This window comes from Rhinolophus ferrumequinum, chromosome 13 (assembly GCF_004115265.2).
Source record: "Rhinolophus ferrumequinum isolate MPI-CBG mRhiFer1 chromosome 13, mRhiFer1_v1.p, whole genome shotgun sequence".
In the NCBI taxonomy this organism is placed as follows: Eukaryota; Metazoa; Chordata; class Mammalia; order Chiroptera; family Rhinolophidae; genus Rhinolophus; species Rhinolophus ferrumequinum.
Window position 1 is genome coordinate 50293179 of NC_046296.1, and position 27397 is coordinate 50320575.

Sequence of the window (27397 nt, forward strand, 5' to 3'; positions counted from 1 at the left end):
ATGTCTCTGTGGCCACCTTTTCTATGCAAATGGAAGCTAGGACAGAAGGAAACAATGGGGAGCTCTTCACAGCTCCCCAAACAGGACTACGAGACCCTGCAGAAAAAGTGCCTGAGAGTCGGCTGCCTCTTTGAAGACACCAGCTTCCCGGCCACCTTGAGCTCCATTGGCAGGGGGCCCCTGCTGCAGAAGCTGCCTACGGGCCTGCAGTGGAAGAGGCCTTGGGTAAGGGAAGGGGCCAGGAAGGGGGCTTCCACACAACAAACACAAAATCTATCAACACAGACCTTCCTCCTAAGGGCTTTCAGATACCGGGATTTACTCTCTGTCATTGATCCCCATGTGAAGGGGGAGGTGGCTAAGTCTTCACCTCCCCATTTTCCGGAGAAAACCAGGGGTGATCCTGAGAGGCGTCTAAAATGTAGCTCTCCCTCATGCCAGAAATACACAGAGCAGCTGCAGCCAAAAATACATCAAGGTACTGTTTAACTACATCTGTGATGGCAAAGCATCCTGAGTCACCACCGATACCATCTGTCAGAAGGACAAATTTGAACATATCATCACTCTCCTCCCCCCAAATCAGGCTCACGAAACATGTAAATTAAGATGCTATTGATCACTTTATAAAAGTATTCTTCACTTTATAAATACATCAACAATTCCTTTAAAAGGCAACTTTTCCATGTGTTCAAAAGCAATTCATCTCCCCTAACCTTGAGTTACATGCAAGATTGTGGAACACAGTTAACGGATAGAGTGAAGTCAACTTGTGCTACAAATTCTCCCCTTTTCTGCTCCGTAATCAGCCATCACCATCAAAGCCTGCAGCTCCAAACTTATTAAATCCCTACTATGTGTAAGAGTCCCCAGAGTAACTCCTAAACTAAAGGGCGACCACAATTCTATTTCTCCCAGAAATCTTGGGAACTGATGACATAGAGTTTGTCACACGCCTGACCTTGGGGAAACGGTGCCCGTACAAAGATTCAGGGATCTATTGCTTGCCATGGAGCAGAGACCACCCCCCAGTCACCCTCCCTCCCAGAGCATACCTCAGCATGGAAAGCCAAAGAATTCATTACAATGGAGGTTGGGGTGGAAAGGAGGAGTAGGGGGGAATAAGAATGGGAAGAGCTCCAGAAAAACTGAGAATGCCCTCTAAATGAATTGCTTCCATTTTTAACAGAAACTCCAAGAAAAGGCATTTTTGTGCTAGTGCTATTTATCAATATCTACACAGAGTTCTCTAGGGCTCTGACTTACCTGAGCTTCAAGAAGGAACGCGAAATACGATCGGCAGAATCTGCAAAAAATCTGCCAGATTTTTTGGTACAGCCCTGATTTTCCATATATTTTATACCTATGTCCCCATAAGTGCAATTTGAGGGTGTGGGACCCTATGGTCACTCACTGCAACTCCAGGACAGCTTCTTGGTCAGAAAGACAATTCCGTCTGTTCCTGCAGGAACTGCACAGCAGCCCCCAGTTCTATCCTGCCAAGGCCAAAAGGCTGGATCTGTGCCAGGGATTGGTAGGTAAGTCTGCACAGCCCCTGGGGACACACACCTGGCACTTGTGAGCCTGGCCTGGCCAAGGTAGAGTGGGGTGGGAAAGAGGGGAATCGAGAGATCCCAGTGTGTGGGGGGGTGGGAAACGGCCACCCTGAATTCCACCTTGCATGCTGTATCCTTTGCTGGGAAAATGATAACAGTGGGTCCTGTGAGGATGCATGGGAATGTCAAAACTTGCCTAATGTTAACCTCGTTACCAGTTTATAGGTCTAAGTTTTGTCTTAGGGAAAATGTGCTCACTCTACTTTCGTTCTCATAATGAGTCCTTAGCGCAGCAGTCACTAGACACCCCAGAATAGAGTCCAGGAAAGCCTATTCTCAACTCAGCTTTCTTTTCAGAGTAATAGAAATAACCTTTGGCCGTGAGGGAAGGCACAAGTGTCATGATACCCATTTCACAGACAGGGAAATGGAGTCCAGAGGGTTGAGGCTTTCTTAGAAAGACATAAATCAGTTACGGCAGGACTTAGAAGTTTGGTTGTGATTGGGTTCAAGTTCTTGAGGATGGAGCATTCAGGAAGCTAAAAGCTGATTCAGGAATATGGCTCAATTCTTGGTGTCAAGTCTGGATGCTAGCCAATGTCCTCCCCCTTCACCATACCCTTCTCACTCACCCTCTTCCTCCCCGGTATATAATTCCCTTTTCCTAAACTAGGTTATAAGGCCAGAGAGGATGCTAATGGCAGCAGGCATTGCTTGAATGCAGTAAATCCTCAGTAAATTCGTGCAGACATTTGTAGAATGTGCATGCATGTGAAGTACAACCACGCAGATACTGTGTGCTGTCTGGCTTAGGCGACTGCTGGCTCTTGGCTGCTTTGCAAGCTCTGACTTTGCACCAGGACATCCTGAGCCGGGTTGTTCCCCTGAATCAGAGTTTCACCGAGAAGTATGCTGGCATCTTCCAGTTCTGGGTGAGAGTCCTCCTGGTACCCCAGCCTAAAGGTGGGCATAAGAAAGAAGGTTCTTGGAAGAGTCACGTCTCTGTCTGCTGGGCTGACAATCTTCCATGGCAGTCTTCACTCACCAGTGGGCACTCTCTCCTCCCAGTTCTGGCGCTTTGGGAAGTGGATTCCTGTGGTGATAGATGACCGACTACCTGTGAATGAGGCTGGCCAGCTGGTCTTTGTCTCTTCCACCTATAAGAACTTGTTCTGGGGAGCTCTTCTGGAAAAAGCCTATGCTAAGTAAGGCAACCACGAAAAATATTTTCCCTTCCTTTCCTTCCCCTTCCCTCCCTCCTTGCCCTTCCCCTCCCCTCCGCTCCCCTCCTCTCCCCTTCCTTTCCCTTCCATCCCCACTCCCCATCTCTCTGTCTCTCAGCAATGTTGAGGGAGGACAAGAGGAGGCAGGTAAAGTTTATGAAGTGAGATACTGAGGCATGACTCAACGGATATGAAAGTGATATAGCCAGAGTCTTTTATGAAGGGGTCACCCCATCCGAACAAACCTTTAGGAATTTTGCCTTCCCTAATGGATGGAGTTGTTAACAGGAATAGGAACTCTGAGCATATGCTTTCTCCTTTGTCCCTGGGATGGAAGGTAGGGCTAGCAGACACGTGCTCAGGGAATAACCAAGCAAGGTGTTTATGAGGCCCATTGGGACCATCTTAGGTTGCAGTAGAAATGCCCCTCTCCTCTCCTCCCATGTTTACTCCTTCCTTGGGCAGGCTTTCTGGCTCCTATGAAGACTTGCAGCGTGGACAGGTGTCTGACGCCCTTTTGGATTTCACCGGAGGGGTGACAGTGACCATCAAACTAGCAGAAGCCCCTGGAAACCTCTGGGAAATCCTAACCCGGGCCACCTTCAGCAGAACTCTCATTGGCTGCCAGACCTACTTAGGGGTGAGACTGGGCTGTACGCTGGCAGGATTTCCTCGTCCCCCGCTGTCCTCCTCTTCATCCATCAGTTGCTGCTCTCACGTCGGTGTGGGCCCCGAGACTTCCACAACTCCTGCACCTATAGTCCTGATGTTCAAACCAGAGCAGCCTCAGGGCAGGGAATCGTAGGACAGAGAGTATAAACAGAAGGGAGCTGACATTACGTGTCAGCCACATGCATGGTATTTACTAGCATAGCTAGTCTTAACTGTCTAACTTAATGACAACTAAGAACTTGGACTGCAGTGGGGAACCTGGGGTTCAGCGGTGCCTCTACCAGTGACCATTGTGTCATCTCACATGGTGACTTAGTGGCTCTGAATCTGAGTTTGTCCTTTGTAAAATGGGGTTATAATCACTATAGAGCAGTGTCCGACTTAGAGGCTCACATGAGACGGTGGGTGACGAAGAGCTAAGAAAACTGTACGGTCACACAGTGCAGCGTGGGTCTCTCCCATTCCCTTGTCATAACCCCTTGCTCTAGCCAAACAGGTCCCCTTGACTCCTGGATAAGCTCTACACTGCCGAAGACTGACAGGTGCCTTGTCTCTACAGAACGAGAGGGTGCTGGAGAACGGGCTGGTGGACGGCCATGCCTATACTCTCATAGGAATCCGGAAGGTGGGTGGAACCATGCCCCTCTGTTTCCTTTCAGTCTCTCCCTTTCTCCCAGGGCTTCTTGCCAAGGTCTGGGGTCATCTTGGTGAATGTTATTATCTGTGCCCAGTCCGTGTGGGTGGAGGTGGGGTGAATTCTCTGATGGGTCGTCTAGGGCCAGCCAAAGCAGGTGGTGGGCTTCCCCAACCTCTGTACCTATTTTCAGGGGTGAAGTGGTAAGTCCAGCCTTTGTCACCATCAATGCACCATCCCCCGCTGTCTTCCCACAGGGAAGTCGCAGCCAATCAGCCATCTATCCCTGCCGTGCCTCACAACTCTGCCTTGATCTTCACTTCCCTCTGGGCTGCCCGTGATAGCCATTATTGCTGGATCTTCCTCATCAATTGTTGAAAAGGAGCAAGTGAGAAAGCAGCAGGAGCTGCTTTCTCACTTGCTCCTTTTCAACAATCTCCCAGTTTCCTTCCATTGCTTTTTATTTTTTGAGCTCTACTAAGCATTGACAGAAAGATGACTCAGACAGGGACCCTACCAGCAAAGAGCTTGCAGTCAAGAATGAAGACAAACCATGTTTGAAAATGATAAGGAGGAAAGTAGAAACCGAGAGGAGAAAGCATAGATGAAAGGTTTTAGGGGGTTAGACGTAGGAGAGAAGACATTCTCTCCCGGTTGGGTGGAAGTGGAGTCAGAAAAGACTTTGTAGAGGAGGTGACATTGAATTGGTCCTTGAAAGATGGGTAGATTTGTCTGAAGAGAGAGAGCATTCCTGGAGGAGACAGCAGCGTGTGCAAAGTGTGGATAAGAAATCATTAGATTCAGTCTTAAAGAAGCCCCGATATTCTCTAGAAAGCTTGACTTGCCCAAAGTCCTCCAATTCCCTTCAGTTCTGTTTCAAATTCTTTGAACTCACCTCACACCTAACTTCTTCCTCCTAGACCTCCATCAATCGTGTTTGTGTGTGTGCCAAGAACTTTTTATTTATTTTTATATTTATTCAACAAAATGTATAATGTATTAATAGGTATATGTTTATATGTATATTTTGTTTTATATTTATTTAACAATATTTAACAAAATTTAGCACTGACTATGTGCTAAATACTGTCCCAATTGCTTTACAAATGTTAACTCACTCAATCCTCACAACAAACCCTGTGAGTCGGTGTATTAGTGTCGGGGGCGGCCGGAGTGAACTACCACAAATTGGGTCGCTTAAAACAACAGACATTTATTCTTTCACAATTCCGAAGGCCAGAGTCTGAAATCAAGATGTCATTAGGGCCTCCCTCCCCCAAAGGCTGTAGGGGAAAATCCTTCCTCGTCTCTTACAACTACTGGCTGCCAGCATTCCTTAGCTTGGGAAGCAGAGCTCCAGTCTTTGCCTCCATCTTGGCCTTCTCCTCTCTGTCTTTTTCCTTCCTTTTCTTGTTATTGGATTTAAACCCCACCCTCATCCAAGATTATTTCCTCTCAAGATTCTTAACTTGATTGCGTCCGCAAAGACCTTTTTTACAAATAGGATCACATTTGACAGGTTCTGGGTAGACATATCTTTTGCGAGGGTTGGGGGAGGTGGGGGTGGGCACCGTTCAATCCTTCATAGCAGATGTGCCTATTAGCTTCCTTTGGCAGATCAGGAAGTAATCGCGGAGAGGTTAAGCAACTTGCCTTAGGTCTCACTACTAAGTAGCAATCATTTTCTCCTCTAGCAATCTCAGGGCCTTTGATCTTCCCTTTCAAGAGCTCATCTGCAAGCATGAATGTCACCCAGATATCTGTGACATTTGAAGTTGGCACTCAGCCCAGCCCCCCTAACCTGCTTCTCATTTTGTGCAGGTGACCTGCAAACATGGACCTGAATATCTAGTCAAGCTGCGGAACCCCTGGGGGAAGGTGGAATGGAAAGGAGACTGGAGTGACAGGTGAAGCCCAGGACTGGCCGGGAGGGGTGAAGAAGGCGTAGGGGAAACCTGCAAAGGAGGTTGCCGCCTGCACACCAATTCCAAGGTGTTCTTTCTTTGGTTTCAGGCTGGATCAGGAAAGCTTTCAGATTGTGAAAGTCAATCTCTCACATTTATAAAATGTTTAATGATATATAGATGGTTTTCTCATTTATTATCATAATTAAGGTTAATGCTTATTGAGAGCTTGCCAGCACTGTGCTAAGTCCTTTGAATTTTTATTATCTCACTTAATCCTCCAAACAATGCTATTATAAGGTAGGTAGTTTTACCCGCATTTTACTGGTGAGGGTACTGATGCGTAGGTTCAGTGAGTTACTTAAGGTCGCACAGCATGAGTCAGTGTAGGTCTTGGCTGTCTAGTCCAGTGTTCTTTCCCAGGCATGGTTCAGGGCACTCTTGGGCTTTTTGAGTCAGAGGTAGACAGGTCCACGTGGGCCCCTATCCCGTGGTTACATTGAGGGACCTGTGGGCATTCTGATTGGATGCCTACATTGAGGTTGTTTCTGCCAAAAGACAACCCGAAAGGGGTGTGAGCTTTACAGATTAGAGACTTGCTGTAGGGCACAGTCAGAAAGCGAGACCAAGTGATACAGTCCTTCTTCTTGCTATGGAGATAACAATACTTGATTGTGTATAACACTTTACAGTACAGAAACATGTCCACATATCCACTATCACTTAATAATTTTTATAGATGAAGAAATGAAGGCTCAGAAAAATAAGTTGAATTCTACTCCTTATACAATGTGCTGCACTAGATTTGTTATATATTAATAAAGGGAATTGTCAGAAGAACTGGGCCTATGTGGAAAACTGGCATCCAAAGATATATATATATATGTATATATATATATATATATATACACACATACATTTTAAAGTGTTACCAAAATATAGCATCATGACATTGTTGGTTTTAGTTTGTTTCAGGGAAGAACAAGTACTTATATTAAAGATAGATGATGTATTTAATTAGTTTTGTTAGTTGTGTGACCTTGAGCAAGGTTTTTCATTTATCTGAGCCAGAAGTGTGGTGAGGATTAAATAAAATGATAGGCTTTTATTTCACACTGTCTAATCATCTGTTAATCCCATCTAGTGTATTTTTTTATGTGTGTATTTAATGTGTGCCAGGCATTGTCCTGAGTTTTATACATCTGTCATCTTTTTTTGGGGGGGGGAAGGGGAACAGGACTTTATTGGGGTACAGTGTGTACTTCCAGGACTTTTTTTTCCAAGTCAAGTTGTTGTCCTTTCAGTCTTAGTTGTGGAGGGTGCCGTTCAGCTTCAAGTTGTTGTCCTTTCAATCTTAGTTGTGGAGGACACAGCTCAGCTCCAGGTCCAGTTGCCATTGCTGATTGCAGGGGGCGCAGCCCACCATCCCTTGCGGGAGTTGAACTGGCAACCTTGTGGTTGAGAGCCCACTGGCCCATGTGGGAATCAAACTGGCAGCCTTCGGAGTTAGGAGCATGGAGCTCCAACCGCCTGAGCCACCGGGCCGGCCCCCATATAGTGTATTTTTCATTTTAGATATTATATTTTCTAATTCTAGAGATTCCATTTGATAATATCTTCTACTTCTCTCCTCATTATGTCCATAGTTCCCTCTATAACCTTGAGAATATGGAATATACAATAACTGTTTTAATGTCTTTATTGGCTAATTCCATCATCTCTCTCATTTCTCTGTTTCTACTGTTTTTATTGCTGGTCATGGATCACATTGTCTACTTTTTCATATGCCTAGTCATTTTTTACTGGATGCTGGACATTGTAAATTTCCGTTTCTAAGTGCTGAATTTTGCTGCATTCGTTTAAAGAACGTTGCACTTTTTCTGACCGGTAAATTAAGTTGCCTAGGGATTATTTTTGATACTTTGAAGTTTTGTTTTAAAGCACTTTGGGGACGGATAAAGAGAAGTATTTATTTCAGAGATAATTTGACCCCACTATTAAGGTGTTGACCCTCTGGGATCTCTACTACAGACCCCAATGTCTAAAGTTGAAAAGGTCTTTCAACTCTGACTGCTTGGGAATTCAAAGGATTCCCAGCCATGTGCCAGCTCTGAGAATTATTCTGCACATAGTCCACAGTCTTATGAGGTTTTACTTTATGTATGCACATATTTGATTTCAGCCAACGACTAAAGGGAACCCCTATGAAGTTCTCTAGAGGTCCTTCTTTGTATAGCCCTCTCCTCTCAGGCACTTTCCCAGCAAATTCTAGCTGCCTTGACCACTCTGAACTCCAGACTCTGTTTCCTGCACTTAGTAAGACGAGGTTCTTTTTGGGTTTCACTTCCCTGCATCACTGCCCAGGGAATTACCTTCAGGCGATATGAAGGCTCACCTTATTTGTTTCCCTCCTCTCAGGGTCACAGTCCTGTGCTGCCTGCTGTCTAATGTCTGAAAACAGTTGTTTCTTATATTTTGTCCCATTTTTAGTTGTGTATGGTATGAAAGGGATACAGGAAAGCCTTACTCCTTCATGGCCAGAAATAGAAGTCCAAAATGATGGGCTTTGAAAATAAGTCATTCCAATGTAGGTTCAAATGCTAGCTCTGACACTGCATAGCTTTATGACTTCCAGCAAGTGAATTCATTTCTTTTAACCTCAGTTTCCTAATCTCTAAAATGGCAACAAAAATCCCTGCCTTGCAAAGTTGTTAGTTTTAAATGAAATAAAGTATGTCAAGAGCCCAGCCCAGAACTTGGCTCGTAGTGAGTGATGAATTAATGTTATGTGTTGCTTTTTATATTACAGGATGTGAGATTTAGTTGTCTGCAAAGCAGCATGAAGACGAGAATAAATAACAACACTATAGAGCATTTACTAAAGAATTTCTCGCCTGTCCTCCACAGTCCCTTCATTCCCCATGGAAACATTTCTTTTCTGTTTTCAGCTCAAGTACATGGGAGCTACTGAGCCCCAAGGAGAAGATTGTGCTGCTGAAAAAAGATGATGATGGAGAATTTTGGTATTTGACTCAGGGACTTTGGGCAAATGCCCTGGCTTACATTTGGTCATCCAACCAGCAAATATTTATTAGGTGCCTCTTGTATGCCAAGCATCTGTTATGCAGGAATCGAGAGGATCCTTTAGGGGCTCACAGTCTAGCAAGGCAAATAGCCCCTGCAAACAAACAGTCACAGTCTCTGTGACGAGGGTGGTGAGCACTGGCGTGGAGCTCAGTGGGTGCTCAGAGCAGAGCAGGGGGGTGGCCACATCCTCTCTGACTTCCACTCTGCTCTTGCATTACACAGTACACTCAATCCCAAGGCTGTGCCTTTCCTGGCTTAAAAAGGAAGTGAGGAAAGAAGGGACTACAAAGTCTTGCCAAACTGCAAGCCACCTCAACTGTGCCCTCCAGAGCGAAATAGCACCACTTCTACCCACTTGAAAGCCACTCACCTCTTACTATGAAAGGTCACCCAAATGCCCTGGGCTGATGCTGCTTCTGGGGGTCTGACGTGAGACCCATCTGTTCACCTTTCCCTTTGCTTTTCACCCTTACTATTAACTTCCACCCTTGTTCCCAGGGATTTCTCCTTTCTATTACCATCCTTTCCAGACTGCTGTGGTCTTCTCTCTTTTGAAGGGATCACTGAACTCAAGAGCCCTGCAAATACCATTATTTTCACTTTACAAATAAGTAAACTGAGCACACTGTCCAAACAGCATGCCTTGATTGCGAAGTTAGAAAGTAGGGGCAAAGATTTTTATCAGTTAATGACTGAGAACGGATCTGTGCAATTCTTGTTGAAGATCTATAATCAACTGACTAATTACGAGTGCCTCAATTCAGCTTTATCACTGCAACCAGCAACACAGAAACATTCCCCTCAGGCAGCCGTGGTACAAGGCTGCCTCCAGCCACAGGGAGGGGTGTCTCGGTGGCTCCACCAAGCTGTGATGGAGCCTTGCCTTGGTCTCGCCAGCCCCACTCCTGTGTCCAATGCCCGCTCCGCTCTGCACACGGGCATGAAGGATGGGGGCCTTGGTCTGGGGGAGGGCTGGGATGCCCACGGCTTAGTTCCAGCCCCCACTTTGGTCCTGATCACGAGACATCATCTCATTTGTCTCTTTGTGCTGTTCCCTCTTCCTCTGCACAGGATGACGTTTCAGGACTTCAAAGTACATTTCAAGCTTCTGGTCATCTGTCGACTGACCCCAGGCCTGCTGAGTCAGCAGGTGGGCCAGAAGTGGTCGTACACCTCGCAGGAGGGGCGATGGGGGAAGGGGACCACAGCTGGCGGTCCGAGGAAGTCACCTCACGGTGAGCATGTGCACAGAAGCTAGGGTTCCTGGGTCGAAAGTGGCAGCTTTTCCACACGAGGGTGGGGATGCAGGCAGAGCCACTGTGGATGGATGTGTGGCTTGTGCTCTGGAAAGGGCATCTGGCTGAGGGGTTAGGGGCTCTGTTGGCTGAGCTATCCGCTCTGGCCGGGCTGTGTCTGCTGAGAAGATGGGGCACCTTTGGTACTAATTTGCACAAAGACATGGGAATCTCAGTCTAGCTGCCAGCCTTTCAAGGCTATGTCTTTCCAGAGGGTACTTTTTCCTCATTAGCACCTGGAGGCCACAGGCACGCGTGTGTGGTACAAAGGTGGGTTAAACTTGCTTGGTTTTGGGACAAGGTGATCGATCTGCTGAAATAAACACCCTTTAACAGGCAGGATTGAAATAGTAGTGATATCATATGTACCAGACCCTTCTTACCTAGAGTTTGGCAGGGATCAAAGATTCTCAGGTCATCAGTTACAGGAGACAAACATGTCTAAAGTCTCCAAAGGGAAGGTTCAGTGACCTTTTCTCTACAATGGAGGGACTGAGCAATCCCTTTGGAAGGAAAGACCTGTGGAGTATCATCTCAGCGGGATTGGGTGGCCTTAGTTATGGTGTCCCCCGCCCCCCACAGTGTTCACCCCAAAGCATGAAGCTGCCCTTGAGCTAAGGCTCGGTTCCCTTAAAATTCAGATTCCCTTGGGATCATGGGCAAGTGAAAGTAATACAATCACTTACTTGGACAGGAACTGTTTACGGGGCACAAAGTCTGTGCCTGGTACTGTGCTGGGCAAAGGGGCTTCAATGATAAGAATAACACTTAGTCCGTGTGTCTGTCAGAGAACCTGGGGTGGGAGAGGTGAGGTGGGAGTTGGGATAGAGCGGAAGCTGAAGAGCCTCGACTCTGTCCAGATGGACCTCTGGGTAGGGATCTGGGGCAGGTGCCCTGGGTCTGTGTACCTCTCGGTGGGTGGCTTGGGGAGCAACATGCAAGGGGAGCCGAGGAGCTGTCTCACATTGTTTTGTTCTGCCCCAGACACCTTTTGGAAGAATCCGCAGTTCCTGCTGTCTGTCTGGAAGCCCCAGGAGGGCAGGATGTTCCTGATGCCGTGCAGTGTGCTGGTGTCCCTGCTCCAGAAGCCCAGGCACAGGCACCGCAACCGGAAGCCTCACCTCGCCATCGGCTTCTACCTCTTCAGGGTAGGTGGACCTCTGGGGCACGCAGTCTCGCATGGGGTCTCCAATCGTTGTCCTCTTTTTCCTGTTTCCTGTCCTCTTCACCATCTGTCTCTTTCTATTCACAGGCCTGGGTGCAAATCCTGGCTCTGCCTCTTAGGAATGTGTGACCCAGAACAAGTCATCTCCTTGCACTTGAGCATCAGTTTCTTCATCTGTAAAATGGGGACAATGATATTTATGCAAAGAGTAGAGTTAGAAGTAGATCATGTGGCAGTGCTGCTCATTTTGCTCGGCACATACTTGGTACAATTAATACTGGTTTCCTTTTTCTCTCCCAAAAAGCCACGGTTGCCTTTCCTTGCCCTTCGCCAGAATTCCCAGTGATGATGGATTAAACTGTCACTGACTAGAACAGAAAGTCTTGTGGAAAGAGAAGGGGTTTCTGGGTAGAGTCTTTTTTTTAATCAGCCTCCATTAGAGTTTGTGCTTGTGAAAGAGCTGGATTCACTGCCTACTGAGGTCTCTCTCTTTTTGTTTTTCAGATGAGCAAGGTGAGTTCCACCCTTGGCCAGCTAGCCCTGGTTTGGAGTGATGTCACAAGTGGCTAAGCCATTGACGCTGGCAGCCTTTTGCAAGGAGCTGTGAGAACGTCTGACAATAATGCCAACTGCCTACGTATATGGAAGTAAAGAGTTCCTGCTGTTCATTTTTATCCAAGGACCCCAAGAAATCCTTATGCATCTGCAGGGAGGTCTCTGGTCCTGGTGTACAACCGATCAATCTTAGAATTTATTAAATCCCTACATAAATACCTAGGGCTAATATTAAGACTGTCACAGCGTAGGAAGGCTGATAAATCACAACCTTGCCTGAGTTCTGAAGCCCATAATAATGTAGATCGATAACACATGCGACATCAGGAGACTGTGCAGCTCACCTCCTTAGGGACAAGGGACAAAGGACTGGAAAATGGGACAGAAACGCCGGCAGAGGACAACAATTCTGTATTTAGCTGCAGTGACAGCCGGGAGAGATCAGTTAAGAAGGCCTGAGGCATCCCAGCCTCTGAAGGGTGGCAGCGATTATTTTGTTTCCCAAAGAAAACAGGAATGAAAAACTTAATTTTCTCAGGTTGGACGAAGCAATATAAAAGGATTTCTATAAAGAAACCATTTTGCGTTGGGTGTCTTGAGTTGATTTCGATATTTATCCTCCTGTGGGAACACTGAGTGATCCCAAAGTTGCCTATTAATTTAAAAAGAAAATGTTATTTATATCATGCCTATTTCTAAACAGAATTTGGTCAACCTACAATAAAATTGTAAACAGAACAAAACTATAAGCCAGTTAAAATTTAAAAGGTGAGGAAAAGTAATAAATAAATGAGGGATAGACACACAGTTGATTCTACCAGGAAAACTAAACCTAGGCTAGCTGGCATGACTGATTATAAAGTTTAGTTCTGAGATTCCTAGTAGCCAAGGCAAAGATGGCAACAGGATGATTCCCTAGTTCTCATCGTCTGCTATAAGAAAGCATATGTCATTGGGAAATACATTTTGTTTCCTCAGCCCTGAGTGGAATCTGTGAAATACGGTCTTTGTGAGGATGTGTAGTGTCTTATAGCAGTTGTTTATGCACTGGAAAGAAGATCTTCTATATGGACCTCCTCTTCCTCCACAGCCCTGAGTGAAGCCAAAGGAATGAGGGAGCAAGAAAGAAAAATAAAGAGAAGGGGAGAAATAAAAGGAGAGAGACACACACAGAGAGAGAGAGAGAGAGAGAGACAGAGAGAGAGAGAGAAAATGAATATGAGGTAAAACAAAACACACACCCAGGCAGTGCTGGAACCAGAGCCTGGACCCCGGTCCGAGCTCTCGTCCAGTCTTCTCTCCCCTTTACGGGGCTGTGCTCACTGACATGACTTGGACTGTCCTGTTCATCTGTATGTAGCTGCTATGATGTCGGTGAGGAGATGGTTGGTCCATCTGTGTCTGTGACCATAATCATGTCACAATCAACCTGGAAACTATATCACCTACGTGGAAGCCGCCTCAGGAAGTGTAAAGAACATGGGCACTGGAGCTCAGTTGCCCTGAATTCCAATCCTGGATGGGACACTAACCAGCGGGGTGGCTGTGGACAGATGACCTAACGTGGAAAGTCCAGGCACACTGACATTTCTCACTTCGTTCTGTATACATTGTTGTTTTCAATATAATGGCAAATCCCTTGATATGTGCTTACTCAGCCTCACGTAGGTTCCAGCAAAGGTGCCCACTCCCAACATGTTCTATATTTCTCTCTCCACTCCTCAGCCCTTTATCCCATCGTCCACTGGGTTGGATTTGGCAAATTTTAGGCCACCTTAGTCCGAGCTCCTGGCCAAGAGCCCCAAGTGTGGCCATAAGCCCTGGGTAATCACCTCAACTGGTGCCCGTCTATCTTCCACCCATAGTTATATGATGACCAGAGGAGACTGCCCCGTGAGTTCTTCTTGGAAAATGAGCCCTTGAGTTTGCCTGAGGCGTTTCTCACAGAGAAAGAAGTGAGTCGGGAGCTGTGGCTGGAGCCAGGGACGTACCTCATCGTGCCCTGCACGTCAGAGACCCACCAGGAGGCAGAGTTCGTCCTCAGAGTCTTCTCCAGGAAGCACATCTTTTAGTAAGAGCACAGGCCTGTCCCGGCGGTTGGGGCCCACTGGCGCCGGGGTGAGGGGGTGAGGTGGAAATGGCAAAGGACAGGGACTCTGAGGCCCACACAGAAAAGAGGAGGGAGAGCAGGAAGCAGGGCAGCTCTCTGCATGGAGAATGTGCTTTCCTTGTTCCTCCACTCTCCTAACAACGAATGAACAGTCTGCTAGACACCACAGAAAGAAAGATGAAACAGGCATGGCCCTGGCCCTCCAGAAACTCAAGGTCTGGAAAAGGACATGGACGCATGAGCAGTTATTGTTGTGATACTGTGTCCAGGGGAAGCATTTATCTGTACAGGGTGTTAGAAGAGCATCCCGGAGGAGCGTGTGAGCCAACATCCCACGGTCCTGGGGGAAGCAGAGGTGGCTTCTGGGAGGTGGTGACTTCTCAGGGATACACAGGGGTGCTTCAGATGAGGGGAGGCTGTCATCAACTAGCAGGCTTAGACACCACTCGTGTATGCACGTGAAGCAGCATGCACACACCCCCGCCAAGCTTAGTGGTGGTTTTGACATGACAGCCCTTCAATGTTTAGAATCCAGTTGTCTTTTTTTTTTCATGTTTTAAGCCATAGAAAGTTGGACTTGATCTGAGACTTCGTTGCCCTGTCAGACTGCCGTGTCTTAAAATATGAGCAGGAATAGTTAGATAAGGGTGGGAGAAAGTAAAATGCCTGCCGGGCAGAGGGCTCAGCATGAGCGAAGGTCCAGATGTGAGAAACAGCACCAGGCTGTGCGAGGAGTTACAAGCAGTGTGCCATGCCATGTGGCTGGACTGTATCCTTCAAGGAGACGTGGGAGGTGAGGTGTGACAGCCGGACAGGCCCACAGGGTGCATCAGCTAAGGAACTTGGAAGAGTTCCCCAGGGAGGGAGAAGATTGGCCAAAACGTTCCCAAGATGATCCCCAAGAAGGAATTCTGTCTTTTGTCTTCCCTCAGTGAAATTGGCAGCAATTCCTGTGTTGTCTTCCCTAAGGTAAGTAGTCAGGTGGAATTCCACATGCCTGGGAGTGTTTAAAGCCAGGGTGGTGGGTTTCACCCCTCATATTTAGGAGTCAGGGGAGGAGGTCCACAGATCCTGCAGACCCTACTCCGTGGTCCACCTCCTATGTTATCTGTTGTGCCCTAAGAGGACCTAGGTTCTTTTCTTTTTGCACCCACAGGACTTCACTTCTGGTCTGGTCCTTGTCATTGAGGACCCAGAACCCCAGGTGCAGGAGTTACCCCTTTACTTTCTTCTGCTTCTCTTTACCTGATGTTTCTTCTGCACAATCACTGTTTGCTACTGCCCCAAAGGCAGCGAGAACTGGGGAAACAAGGGATGTGTGAATGCTCTGGTAGAAAACTTAAGATGGAGCTCAAAATCAAACTTCTGGATTTCAGGGGCCTGGGATCCATGAGACGTGAATGTGCACATGAGACTCCACGTATGCAGATGAATGACTGAGTCTTTCTATGTTTCTGTTCCTGTAGGAAATTGTAGACCAGACTGAAGGGCAGGATGAATTCTTCACCAAACTCTTCGAAAAGGTCCGTTGAGCAGGTTTGGTAGACAGAGGTGGGCGGAGCAGGGGACAAAGCAGAGCGTATAGTTCCATGGACGATGTGTTTGCACTGGCCTGCTGGCCCTGTGTATAAACTGTGATGTATTGCAACCTATTCACCAAACTTCCACTTTCGATTCAAGTCTTCAAGTTTTCAGATAAATGAGTGTAGCTATTGTCTTTAGACGGCTCCTGTAAAGGGCATATTTGTTCTTGGAAGCTACATTGATTAGTTGTAGTCTTTAATCCCTTAGAAAATGGAATCTAGCACAGGCAGGAACCAGTATTGGGAGTGTAAAGGAAGCCCAGGGAGAAGGACCCCTTGGGTGGTTTCCTAGAGAGAGGGGCCTGGTGAGAGAGTCTGGGGAAGAAGCAGGGCCCTGGGCTATCCACTTGGTCCCCGTGAGCTCTTTCCTTGTGCTGATTCAGACCAGGAGACCAGTGGGGGTCACCCCGTCCCTAACCTGCAGGACACTAAATCCATTTGGAAATAAGGGAAGAAATATGCTGGAAATCTGATATCTGACATCTGAGCGATGTCATTGAAACTGGAAGAGCATGAGCTCCTCGTGTTAGTAACACCCTGGCTTTAATTCACAACTTGCCTGCCCTCCTGTATTCCCCCCTGGTAGTTTGCTCGATGTGGCCAAAAAGGATATGTCAGAATCTTACATGTGTTGTTTATAAAAGTTTTTCTCCATACCAGGGGTTTCCAAAACAGTTTCTGCTGCTGTTCTTTTATTAAATGAAATTTCATAGAGAATCACAATATATATTAAAGAGATAAAAATTGTATATTATGAATATGTATCCATTTTATAAGTTCAAATTTGTGATACTTGTATTTTACTAATATATTTTCAAGTTAAATTTAATGTAAAGGGTTGCTTTTGACAAATCTAAAATTGAAATCTGGAGTCTTGGCTGAGGATATTGTATTAAGAATAAAATTGAAACCAAATTGTTTGCTCAACTTGTGAAGCATCCCTCTAGAACCCAGTTTGAGAGTCACTGCTCTCTTTTCGTCTCCTTTTTAAGAGTCCTGCCTTGCTGGGGTGACTGCACTTGGTACCCGGTAAAAACTATTGTAACAGTTCTCATGAAATTCCAGATTTAATTGCCTGACTAATCACGTTCCGTATGTGCAACATAATGGTGTCGCATATTCTGCCCAGAAATGGCACGTGTGCTGTGCTGAGCAGATGCTGGAGAGCCCCCTTTAGCTCTGGCTCCTTTGCATCTAACGAGCCTGTGGTGATGACGATTTTCTCCTATCATTCTGCTTCCACTCCAGTACCCAGAAATAAATGCAGTTCAACTGCAGAAGATCCTGAACCACATGACCTGGTCAAGTGAGTATTTTAGAGTTATCCTATAGGACTCAGGGGACACAACTGTTCCGAACTCTAGGTTTCTTTCGCTTTCTTCTGGTAGGACATGTGAATTACTGTGCGCTGGTCCCCTGAACAGCAGTGTCTTACACCAGGGTGGGTCACGTGGTCTGACAAAGCAGTAAAGAAATTTATACAGCTTGGAAAATTGTTTTCTTTCTTTTCTTTTCTTTCTTTCATTCTTTGTTAGTTTGAGCATGTAGAGACATATGGCGATGAAAATGAAGATTTCTGCTATTTTGCTTGTTTGAGAAGAGCTGAGTATTTCTTTCATGGTGTATAAATTCCATGTAGAAGAACTGTACTTATTTCCTCAACTTGGCAAATAAATATTAAATATTGAGTAGCCCACCAGGCAGCTCTCTGACGAACTCATATTTAAATGGATCGACCTACAAAAATCTGGAAAGAGGAAGCACATTACCTAGGGGCATTGCAAATGAGTTGTGTGGAAGCATTCAGGTGAAATTTGGGACAAATTATCAGGAAAACTTCAAGTCCACATAGAAATATTTTATATGTATATCTTGAGTGAGAAGAACATGGTTTCTCCAGGGAGTAAAATGAATTTCAAAATGATAAAAGGAAGCCGATCAATTAAAGGGTGTTTGCCAGCTAAGATATGTGATTGCTTTTCCTTTATATGAAGCCAAAACTTCAAACCCAAGTAAGTTACAGGCCAGACCATGATATAACTAAGGGCTTGAAATAATTTCCACATGGTTTCTCAAAGCCAAATTTGAATATTGCAAAAGAGCCAGAAGAGGAGACCCTAGAAATTATAGGATACAAGTATCCTCCCTCTGGCCCACCTCCCCCCAAAATGCTAAAGAAATTATCTAGAAAAGATGACTTGTGCACACTTAACATTTTTTAAATGCTTTGAATGCGATTACGCAAATGGTTTTCCAAAGAAAGTCTGGACAAATTGCTTTCATTTAGTCCTCTGAGAGGGATTCTGGATTGATAGATCAGGGAATTACTGTGGATTTTGGTGAAATATTTGGTAAAGTTGCCCATGATAAGTGATGAAATGTAGGTTGGAAAGTAGCAATCTAAGATGTATTAACAAGTCTTATCACCATTCCCAAGAGTTATATAAACATAAAACTAGAGGGATAATTCTATGTTACAGATAAGAGTCTAAATGTTTAGATGAGAGTCTTTGGATTCTGCCCTTGGTTCCCCTTCACTTCCTCAACTTTTATCAATGGTTCAGAAGACGACATGGAAGGTAGGCTTATCAGCTGTGCAGCTGGCACAGCGCTGGGAGGAATCATTGATATCACAGACAGCAGACTGGAAATTCAGAATGTTCACTGCAAGCTGTGCCCAAACCAGAATGATGAAATGGAATCAGAATGATAATTTAAAACAGCCATTTTGCTATTTTTTTTTAAATTGATTGCACCCATTTCTAATAAAAGAAACCTCATTTTGTGTGGCAGTTAATGCGAAAGATCACTGGTTAATTTAGTTGACCTTGAGCGTAACATGAGCTAATAGTTTTAAATTGCTGTTAAATAAGCTAATCCAGATTCAGTCTGTATTTAATGGGAGCATTTAGGTTTGTGTTTTTGAAATTGTGTTCCAAGAAACATTAGAAACCAAGAGGTTTTAGTAAGTGTTCCATGAAATAGAAAAGGGTTAGGTTCTGTGGTCAATTGTGCTTGGGAAACTCTGTGTTAAACAAAATTTCTGTTAGCTCTTTAGTTCCTATTATATACTAAGGTACATGATTAATGGAGAAAAGCATCTATAGATATAAAGTTTGTCAAGTTTGTTTGAACTTCAAAGCCCTTTCTCTGCAGAATGGCTTCCTTGGAACATAATTTGGAAAATGCCGACTGAAAATTTTGCAAGTGATAGACCCACTGTACTCTGTTTAATCAAATTGCATCTGAAGGAGCGTGTTCCAGGCTTGGTAGCACAGTTTAGAGAGATGCTGGCAAAGTGTAGGGTCTAGAAGAGGGTGATGAGGATTTAGAAATCATATCATCTGGGGAACAGTTGGAGAAATGTTGAGGGGGGCAAATACCCATTTATGCTTCTTCTGGAGGCAGAAGTAGGACTAGTGAGTGAATTTTACAGGAGATTTCTTTGGAATTAATGTAAGAGACCGTCTGTCAAGACATCTGAGGAAAGCATCCCCTAAATGACGGGAGAGCTTGAATAAGCTGGGAACCTGTAACTCATGATCCTGGCCGTCACGAGGGACATTGGGCCACGTTCTTCTGACCCACTGTGTGACAAAGCCAGACTGCAATCGGGGTTCTCCACAAGGTTTCATGGTGCTCCTTTGGTACGGACATCACCACCAAGCCTTGTCTTTCTCTCTACGGCTCTCACTGTCTACTCCTCACATAAATGATGGTTATTGGAACCAATGGCTGGCCTAGACAGCCCGGTCTGTTCCTGTTCAGAAAAGGGCCATGCCAGGCCATCCTGGGCCAGCCCCCATACAGACAGACTCTTTCTGTTCCTTTACAGATCTGGGGAATGCACAGCCCATTTTCAGCCGTGATGCCTGCCAGGGGATCCTGGCCCTCCTGGACGTATCTTTTCTGGTATGTGGGAAGATGCAGGCTGCTGGCTGAAAGCTTTGCCTTGAGGTCAGGCTGCGTGGGTTTGAATCCTAACCCCAGCGCTTACTACGTGAGTCATCTTGGGCAAGTCATTTAGCCTCATAAGTGCCTCCAGGTCCTCATCTGCAGCATGGAGATGGTATTCAAGCCTAGTCCATAGGAGCAGTGTGAGAATGCACCTGGGATAAGCCCTGTGAAGTGCTTAGGACAGAACTGTCCTAGAAGGAACAATATTAGCTATGGACAACAATAGTCTTATTTCCTGACAGTTATGAGGCAGCTGCAGGGTGGTAGTTACCAACAATTCTCCAGGTTTACAAGAAGCTTTAACAAGAGCTTCAGGGTCCTAAGTTTTGCATTTGGTGACCAGGCAGCATCTATCCTCATGTGCAGGTCAGGAAACTGGAGCAAAGAAAGTTCAACAACATGTCATGAACTCAGCTTTCCTGGTTCTCAGCCCTGTGATTTTTCTAGCAAACCCTCTGCCTTTCTAAGTGGACCATTTAAGGTTTGGTCGTCCATACTACAGATAGGCTCAGATAATGGGTAGTGCGTGTGGCGGGGGGGAGGGTTGCAAATACAGAAAGCAGTCTTTACAGAAGCTCTGCAGAGGGCCTGGACAGCGGCGATGGCGGTCGTGTGTACAGGTCCTGGAGCAGGTCCCAGCCTCCTCACCAGCTGTATGAACTTGGACAATTCATACTCTCTGAGTCTTCGATTCATGATCCGTCAGTTAGCACCCATGAGGAGTTAACACTGAGCTCATCTAGATGAAAACGAAGTAGCTTAGGTGACGGGAGTAACTCAGCGCTAGACCCACTGAAAGGGCTCAAACAGAGGTGGCACGTGGTGGTATTTTGACCCCATCTCTCTCATACAAGGGTATTGGGACATGATCTACAAGGCCAACCCTTAGGCTTTTAACTTTTCATGAAATGAATAAAAGAAGCATCCTTAGCCACCTGTGCCTGACTCCTTCCCTAAGATGGTTTTAACAATAATGACAAGAATTGTTTTTTAATTTAAATCACATCAAATTGGCCATGTTAAAATATCCTGCTTCACTGAAGAGTAGCTGTTGTCATCACCCTCACCACCATGCTGCTGTGTTCTGGCTTATTCTATCCCATCCTAGCAAGGGCACGGTAGCCCTGGGCTGGACTGACCAGCCAGGGGAGGCCAACTAGGGGTATCCGACAGTGAATGGGACTGTCCACAAATTGCACACTGCTGCGGGAAGGGCCAATTGCTGCCTCCGGAGGTGTAGCTGAAACTCCCCTTCCAGCTTTGACCTTAACCGTGTCATCAGCTGAATGAGTCAGGTACCGTGTGCATCCAGGAATTCAGGGATCTGTGGAAACAGCTGATGCTCTACCAGGTAAATTCAAGTCTTGATCATGCCTCCTTGCATGTCGGCACAGAAATGGCAATTCTGCAAAGTATGTGACCTGCTTCTCTTCCTTTCAGCCCTTTACACCTACTCACTCACCCAACCTTCTCTGATTTCCCTCCAGTGAGACCTCCTTCTCTCCCTCACACACTCAAAGAGCCTGTTACAGTAGTGTCCGGACTCTCTGAAGCTCACATCTGATCATGTCACTTCCTTACTAAAAGCTTGTGAGACTCCTCATGGCTTTCAGAAGAAGTCCACATTCCGTAGCGTGGCATTTACAGGCCTTCCTAAATTGGCTCCTTCCTACTTTTCTAATCATTACTCACAACTCACCCCCTCGTCTCCTGAGTCATGAAGTTGGAAGCCCTTCAAAGGTCGGGTAACGTGATTAGATGAAGCACATTTCCCTAGACAGTCTATTCCCCATGACCAAAAGACGGCTCCCTTTCTCAGAAGCCTTAAGAAGAAATGGGAGAGGTGGTTGGCTCCTGGCATGCACCTTCTGTCATGTTCTTATTCTGGCAGCAGGCCCTGCTGGTGGCACGGACGCTCGCCAGCCGTTCTCTGCGGCATCGACACTGGGGCATGGAGGGGCTCCCGGGTGGTGCTTAGAAATGCCTGGCTTCCTGAGCGTTTGGTGTGGGTTCTTCACAGGATGTTTTCCACAAGCAAGACAGTAACCGGTCAGGATGCCTGAACTGGGCGCAGCTGCGGGCTGCCATGAGGGGTGCAGGTAGGCCCAGGAGGAGCAGGCGTTGTGGGGGGCGAACAGGCGGGGCGTGGGGCGGGGGCCTATGACATTCTGGAGGAATTCTGATGAGCAAAGTTACTCCTTGAGTTCAGAGATCCAAGTACATAGATCTGCAAAGAACAGAAACATGTATTATTATAATCACTATGGTCGCTGTTAACAGTTATGGAGGGTTGGTGTATCCACACTGTCATTTAATCTTCAACAGTATCCAGTTATAATCCCCACTTTACAGAGGAAGAAATTGAAGCTCAGAGAAGTTAGGTAACTTGCCTGAGGTTTCAATCCAGGACCACCAGGCTCCAAGCAGATGCTCTGAACCCCTAACAGACTGTCCTGAAGGCCAGTAACCCACCCGACAAAAAGATCCCCTTAGGCTGGTTGCGTAAGGGGGCACGGATGGGGACTGGAGATAAAATAAAATTAATGAACTGAATAATGAAAGAGTTCACAGTGAACCCTGTAAAAGGAGATTACCATGCTGTCAGGACTCAGGTCCCTGAGAGGAGGTACAATTTAAGGGCCCTGAGGGGGGCGGGGAGCTGGGTACAAGGTCCCCAGCACCCACGGAGGAGCCCGTGTTCAATGCAGGAATTGTGCTCAGCGATAACATCTGCCAGCTGATGCTTGTCCGCTATGGTGGCCCCAACTTCCAGATGGACTTTGTCAGCTTTGTCCTCTTGATGCTGCGTGTGGAGAAGATGGAGGGTGAGCTTGTGGGAAGGAGGGAGGGCCTGGCCTTCCTCTGCTCTCCTCATGGATTGCTTACTGGTCCCCAGTGCAAGCAGGAGGGAGGACAGTGCGGGGAGCTTTGGGGAACGTTGGCAACAAGCCTGTGAATCCCAGTTATACCTACGCAAACTAAGTTATACCCTGCCTGTTCCAGAGGCAAAGGTTTGAGGGGGCATACATAATACGCGTGGCCACATGGCTGAAATTGGGTTCCCAGGTGAGGGGACACATGGGAGGAACTAATTTATAATGTTTCCAACACACATGCACACATTAGCTATCTTCCTTTCTGCTGCATTTTCACAGATGTTTTCCAAAATTTAACCCAAGATGGCAAAGGGATATACCTCCAGAAGGCAGAGGTAAGACTTTCTCCATAGGGTGGACACACCACCTTAAGGTAGAGGGGGGCACTATCAGTTCAGTCTCCTGAAGAGAAGGGTTTGGGGGGCCCTGTATTCTACTGAGTTCGGGATGTAGCATTGCGTTCGTTATACTCAGTCATTCATTCATCAGATATTAACTTAGCACCCACTCTATGCTAGGCTCATATGAAGGGAACAGAAGACTAATTAATTCAGCATACCCAACGGCTGTGACCGCAGTAGTGCCACGTGACAAATCCACAACTTCAGTGGTGATGACAGCACTTATTTAGCTCCCCAGTCACATGGCTGGATGGTAGCAGGTCTTGGCTGGCTGGCTTGTGATCTGTGGGTGAGCTGGAGCTTTGCTGGTACCTTCATTGATGAAGTTCAGCTAGGTTTGCCCTTCTCAGGACAATGGCAGAAGCATAGGGAAACAAGCTTAAACTTGCAAGGTCACTGAATCCGGGGACAACGTGCCTTGCAACGTGTTCCGTTGTCCAAAGCAAGTCCCATGGCCAAGGCTTCTTCCAACGTTTGGGGACGCGCCTCTTCCTCTGTCATGAGAGGAACTTTCAAAGTTACTTGCAGAGGGCATGGACGTCCGGGGCCTGAAGACCTGGGCCAACAATGAGCTTGAGCACAATCACAGGTCGTCGTGTTCCACAAAGACCTTTCTGCAAGAGGTGACACTGAAATTGAAATCTCAAAGAGAAGAGGGAGCCAGGCAGACAGAGTGGAGAGTAGGAAAGGCCCAAGCCAGAGGGAATAGCATGTACAATCCTAGCTAGAGTATAAAGAATGAGGAAATCTGTTCAGAGTGATTCTGAAGAGATCAGTGTCAGACTAAGCGAGGTGTACAGGCCAGAAATAAACCTCGTGTCATGAGCTAGCTTAGCCTTCCCTGTGTGGGAAGGGGTTCTAATCTAGCATCTGTACCCTCTTCTCAAATCTCATACAGTGCTTCGCACATTGGAGGTGCTTAACAAGTGTGTGTTGAGTCAGTGAGGTGATATTCTGAGGAGAAGACAAATCTGTGCTTGATGCGGATCCACTTCCCTGATCATTCTAACTGCATGGATTTATTGAGCACCTGCTGTGTGCCAGATGAAGCGCTAGGTGGTGTTTGATGCAAAGACATTGGGGTCTGGCGTTAAATCCTCTGCTCTTTGTTTCTAAAACACATCCTCTGCTTGGGCTGCTTAGAAAGGCCAGTAAAAGCTAGGGTTTCTTCCTTGACCTCAAATGTCCATTTTACGGGATATCTTTCCAAGATATCCTTCCTCAGTCACTCCCATATTCGAATGTGAAGGTAAGATTCAGGTGGAAGGGCAATTCTTAGACTCTTCGGAGCCCAGCGCCATCTCAGACCCCCACACTCACCTCTTGATCCCAAGCAATCCTTCCATAGTGCAGGCTCCGAGCTGGGAGAGCGAGGTCGCATGGCTGTGTACTTGAAAGAGGACAGCCCACAGCCTGAGCAGGCTCCCCCAACGCAAGTTGCTCTCCTGGGAAGAAAACTAAACCCAGACCAGGGTTGAACCTACAGCAGGCCTCGTAACTAGCAAATCACATTAAATCTCTGGCCCTCGCTTCCCTGTGTGTGAAATGAGGGGGCTGGGCTGGGCGTCCCCTAAGATCCTCTTCAGCTCTGACCTTTTCTGGTTCCACGACGAGAAGATCCTCAGGGTCATTCGAGGAGGTCTGCAGGGGGTGGCAGCCAACTTGTTGAGATTTCATCCTGGGGTTTTCTCTGACGCCTTTGGTAACTTACTTCACCATCATCATCATCATCACCATCATCAGCATCATCATTTGGATATAATTGGCCTGGGGAGTGGTTCCTCCAGAAGTCCCCTCTATGTGAGTTAGAGGGACACTTCATCACACCCGCCTAAAACTGTCAGACACATGGGCCCGTAAATGTAAATGTGTAGAATATGTTCTAATGGATTTCTGCTACCCAGTCAGTCTGCACACCTGCACACAGCTGTCATGAGTATGCCAAATTGAATTCGTGGGGAAAAAAGGCACTGAGAATTGAATACAGAATCAGCCTGTACCTTGGCTATTATCATTCATAGGCACCAGGAGAAGTCAAGGTTGATTATATTTCAGGTTGATTTATACTTACTACCAGCTATTGTGGTCCTTCTGGCTAAAACATCCATTAATGTCTGTCTCCATAGCTTCCCATAAGTGAGGGGGACAAGGCCCCAAGTCCCGTGTCAGGCTCTGGGACCTGGTGACCGAGAAATGAAGCCCCTTTAATTGAATGTCAGAAATGGGGCTGAACTGACTATAATTTGCTTCCCTATTATGTCCAGTGGCTGATGATGACGCTGTACTCCTAACACAACTGGAGCTTCGTCTGCCCTCACTGAGGATTCTGCATGTGGCCCAAGTGTTAGCCATTGGCTGAGACCAACTGATGCTCAACCCCCTTGCTGTTCTTCAGGACCATGTCTCCAGTCATCACCTCCCCAGCTGGGAAGGTGTCTTGTTTGTAGATCTCCACTTTGGACGGCCAGCGTGCAGAAAGGGAAAGGAAGTAGCAAATTCTGCCTTGGACTTGTAAAGACCAAGTCTTCTTCCCTGTGGCTACAACCTTGTCAGAGCACAGATGTTACCTGACGTAGTCTAAGCAATATGACTCCAGAGACGGTGTCTTAACCTCTATACAATACTGCCTCAGTGGGTGTGCAATTGAAATGACCTTAGACGTGCCAAGTGTCATCACGTTTGGAATAATAGTCTAGGTTTCAAGATCTGAAGAGGACATGCTCTGCCCTTAGACAATTGTAGCAGCATCTGTAAATTGGTGGAGGCGCAGGCTAAGTTTCAACTCTTTGGGTGTGGGCTGGGGATATGCTGAGCTTTCAAGAGCACAGACAGAACTGGCAGAATCCAAGTGGGATGGGATGGCCGTGGCCTCTGAGGTCGCTGGGTGGTCTTCTGCTGACATTATCTCCAGATGATTGGATTTGGGGGCGGGGGGACCTGTGGTTTTAAAACACATAAGTTCTCAAAGTGCTTCCTATATATGACAGGTGTCAGTTTGTTTACATGATCTGTGAACTATCATATCCATTTCAAATCAGTCCGGAAAGTGTGTGCACCTACTTCAAAGAAGAATAGCAAATCCATGCTACGTCATAGCGTTAGTCAGTGGATGGTCAGTATATCTGATTTGTCTGAACTAGCACGACAGCTCACTTTCATAGCATCCTTACCAATCCGGAACCCAGGTGGAAAACAAGAACAAAGGCCATTTCCCAAAGCCCATGCATTTTACTTACAGCTTTGCACGTCAGAGTCACTCCTTAAAATTCTATGTTTCTTTATTTACAAACTATTCTAACAAACATGGCTGTTTGATTTCCAAGTCCTTAGCAGACTAAAGGAGAGGGCTGAACAATGGGTAAGTGTGTCCATTGGCAGAAGAAAAGGAAATTTCACAGCCTGATAGATGGGCACTGCAGGAGAAGGAGGAAGCGCTTTCAAAGCATGGCTTAAGGAGGTAGGAACATTATTTAGAGAAATCTTTATTCCAAATGATAAAATATAAAATGGTGTGCTGTAAAGTGCCAGCTACATGAGGTATTACTGATTTTATAAATGATAATCATGTATGCATAGTCTTTAAAAGACTTTTATGTCTATTTATCAGTGTCTCTATCTTTAGATTCTGCCATTGTAAACAGTTATTTTAATTAAATAGTTACTACTTTGGTCCACGAAGGCGATTTTGGAGATTTTGTCGGGGCGTGGGAGGGTGGTGCCGTTAGCTCATTCGTGGCACCTGGACTACAGTGTGATGGTTTTGCTTGATGTAGATGGGATTCATATCCAAGTTAATTAAGTCTGATAAAGCCCTGCTTCTGGCTTCTTGGTGGTCTCAACTGTCCTCCTATGTCATTCACGTGCTACTCTCATTCCCCTATGTATCGCTGTGGCAGCTCACAGATGCCTTGTGCCCTGCAGACCTCCACCCCACCGATTCCCTCCAATTCCCCCTCCAACCACCCCCACCGGGCTGAGTGCTAGAGATCAGGGGCAAAGCCATCTCCCTAACCAAATATACCTTCCCCATCTTTTGTCATTTCAGGGCATGGGGGACAAGTAAAGATCTGGGACAGGATAGACTGGGCAAGGGTCAGGATGAAGTCATGCTGAAGGTCTGAGTCGTGGACATCAGGAATTGCCAGAAGTCGAAATTTTATCACGACCAAGACAAGCAGAAACTATGCATCCTAGGAGTCTGCTGAAAGAGATGTGAGGACTCAGTCCTCAGGTGCCAAGGTAGTTGAGGTCAGGGAGTCCAGAAAGTCGATTTGTCCACAGGTCAAGCCCAAGCAGGCAGAGCTTTCCAGGGTGTGTCCTGTCCTTGGCTTTCAAAATCTCAGGGAAAAAGAAAAACAGACTCTAATAGCTGAAAGAAA

At 46.4% G+C, this 27397-nt stretch overlaps 1 protein-coding gene across 2 annotated transcripts; it reads left to right on the forward strand.

Moving 5' to 3' along the window:
• Positions 1–25309, forward strand: CAPN14 (calpain 14). 2 transcript variants are annotated; one of them, XM_033125498.1, is made up of 21 exons: positions 1–225; positions 1469–1538; positions 2370–2488; positions 2625–2761; positions 3245–3419; positions 4011–4076; positions 5907–5992; positions 8938–9012; positions 10148–10311; positions 11356–11519; positions 12041–12049; positions 13957–14162; positions 15134–15170; positions 15668–15724; positions 17033–17090; positions 19620–19684; positions 21024–21092; positions 21762–21840; positions 22450–22566; positions 22897–22952; positions 25283–25309. In XM_033125498.1, exons 1-21 carry the CDS (start codon positions 1–3, stop codon positions 25307–25309), a joined length of 2061 nt encoding a protein of 686 aa, XP_032981389.1. The 2 variants fall into 2 exon arrangements, with proteins under 2 accessions (XP_032981389.1, XP_032981390.1); XM_033125499.1 differs by lacking the exons at positions 1–225; positions 1469–1538; positions 2625–2761 and having other exon boundaries at positions 2466–2488.
• Positions 25310–27397: the final 2088 nt, after the last annotated feature.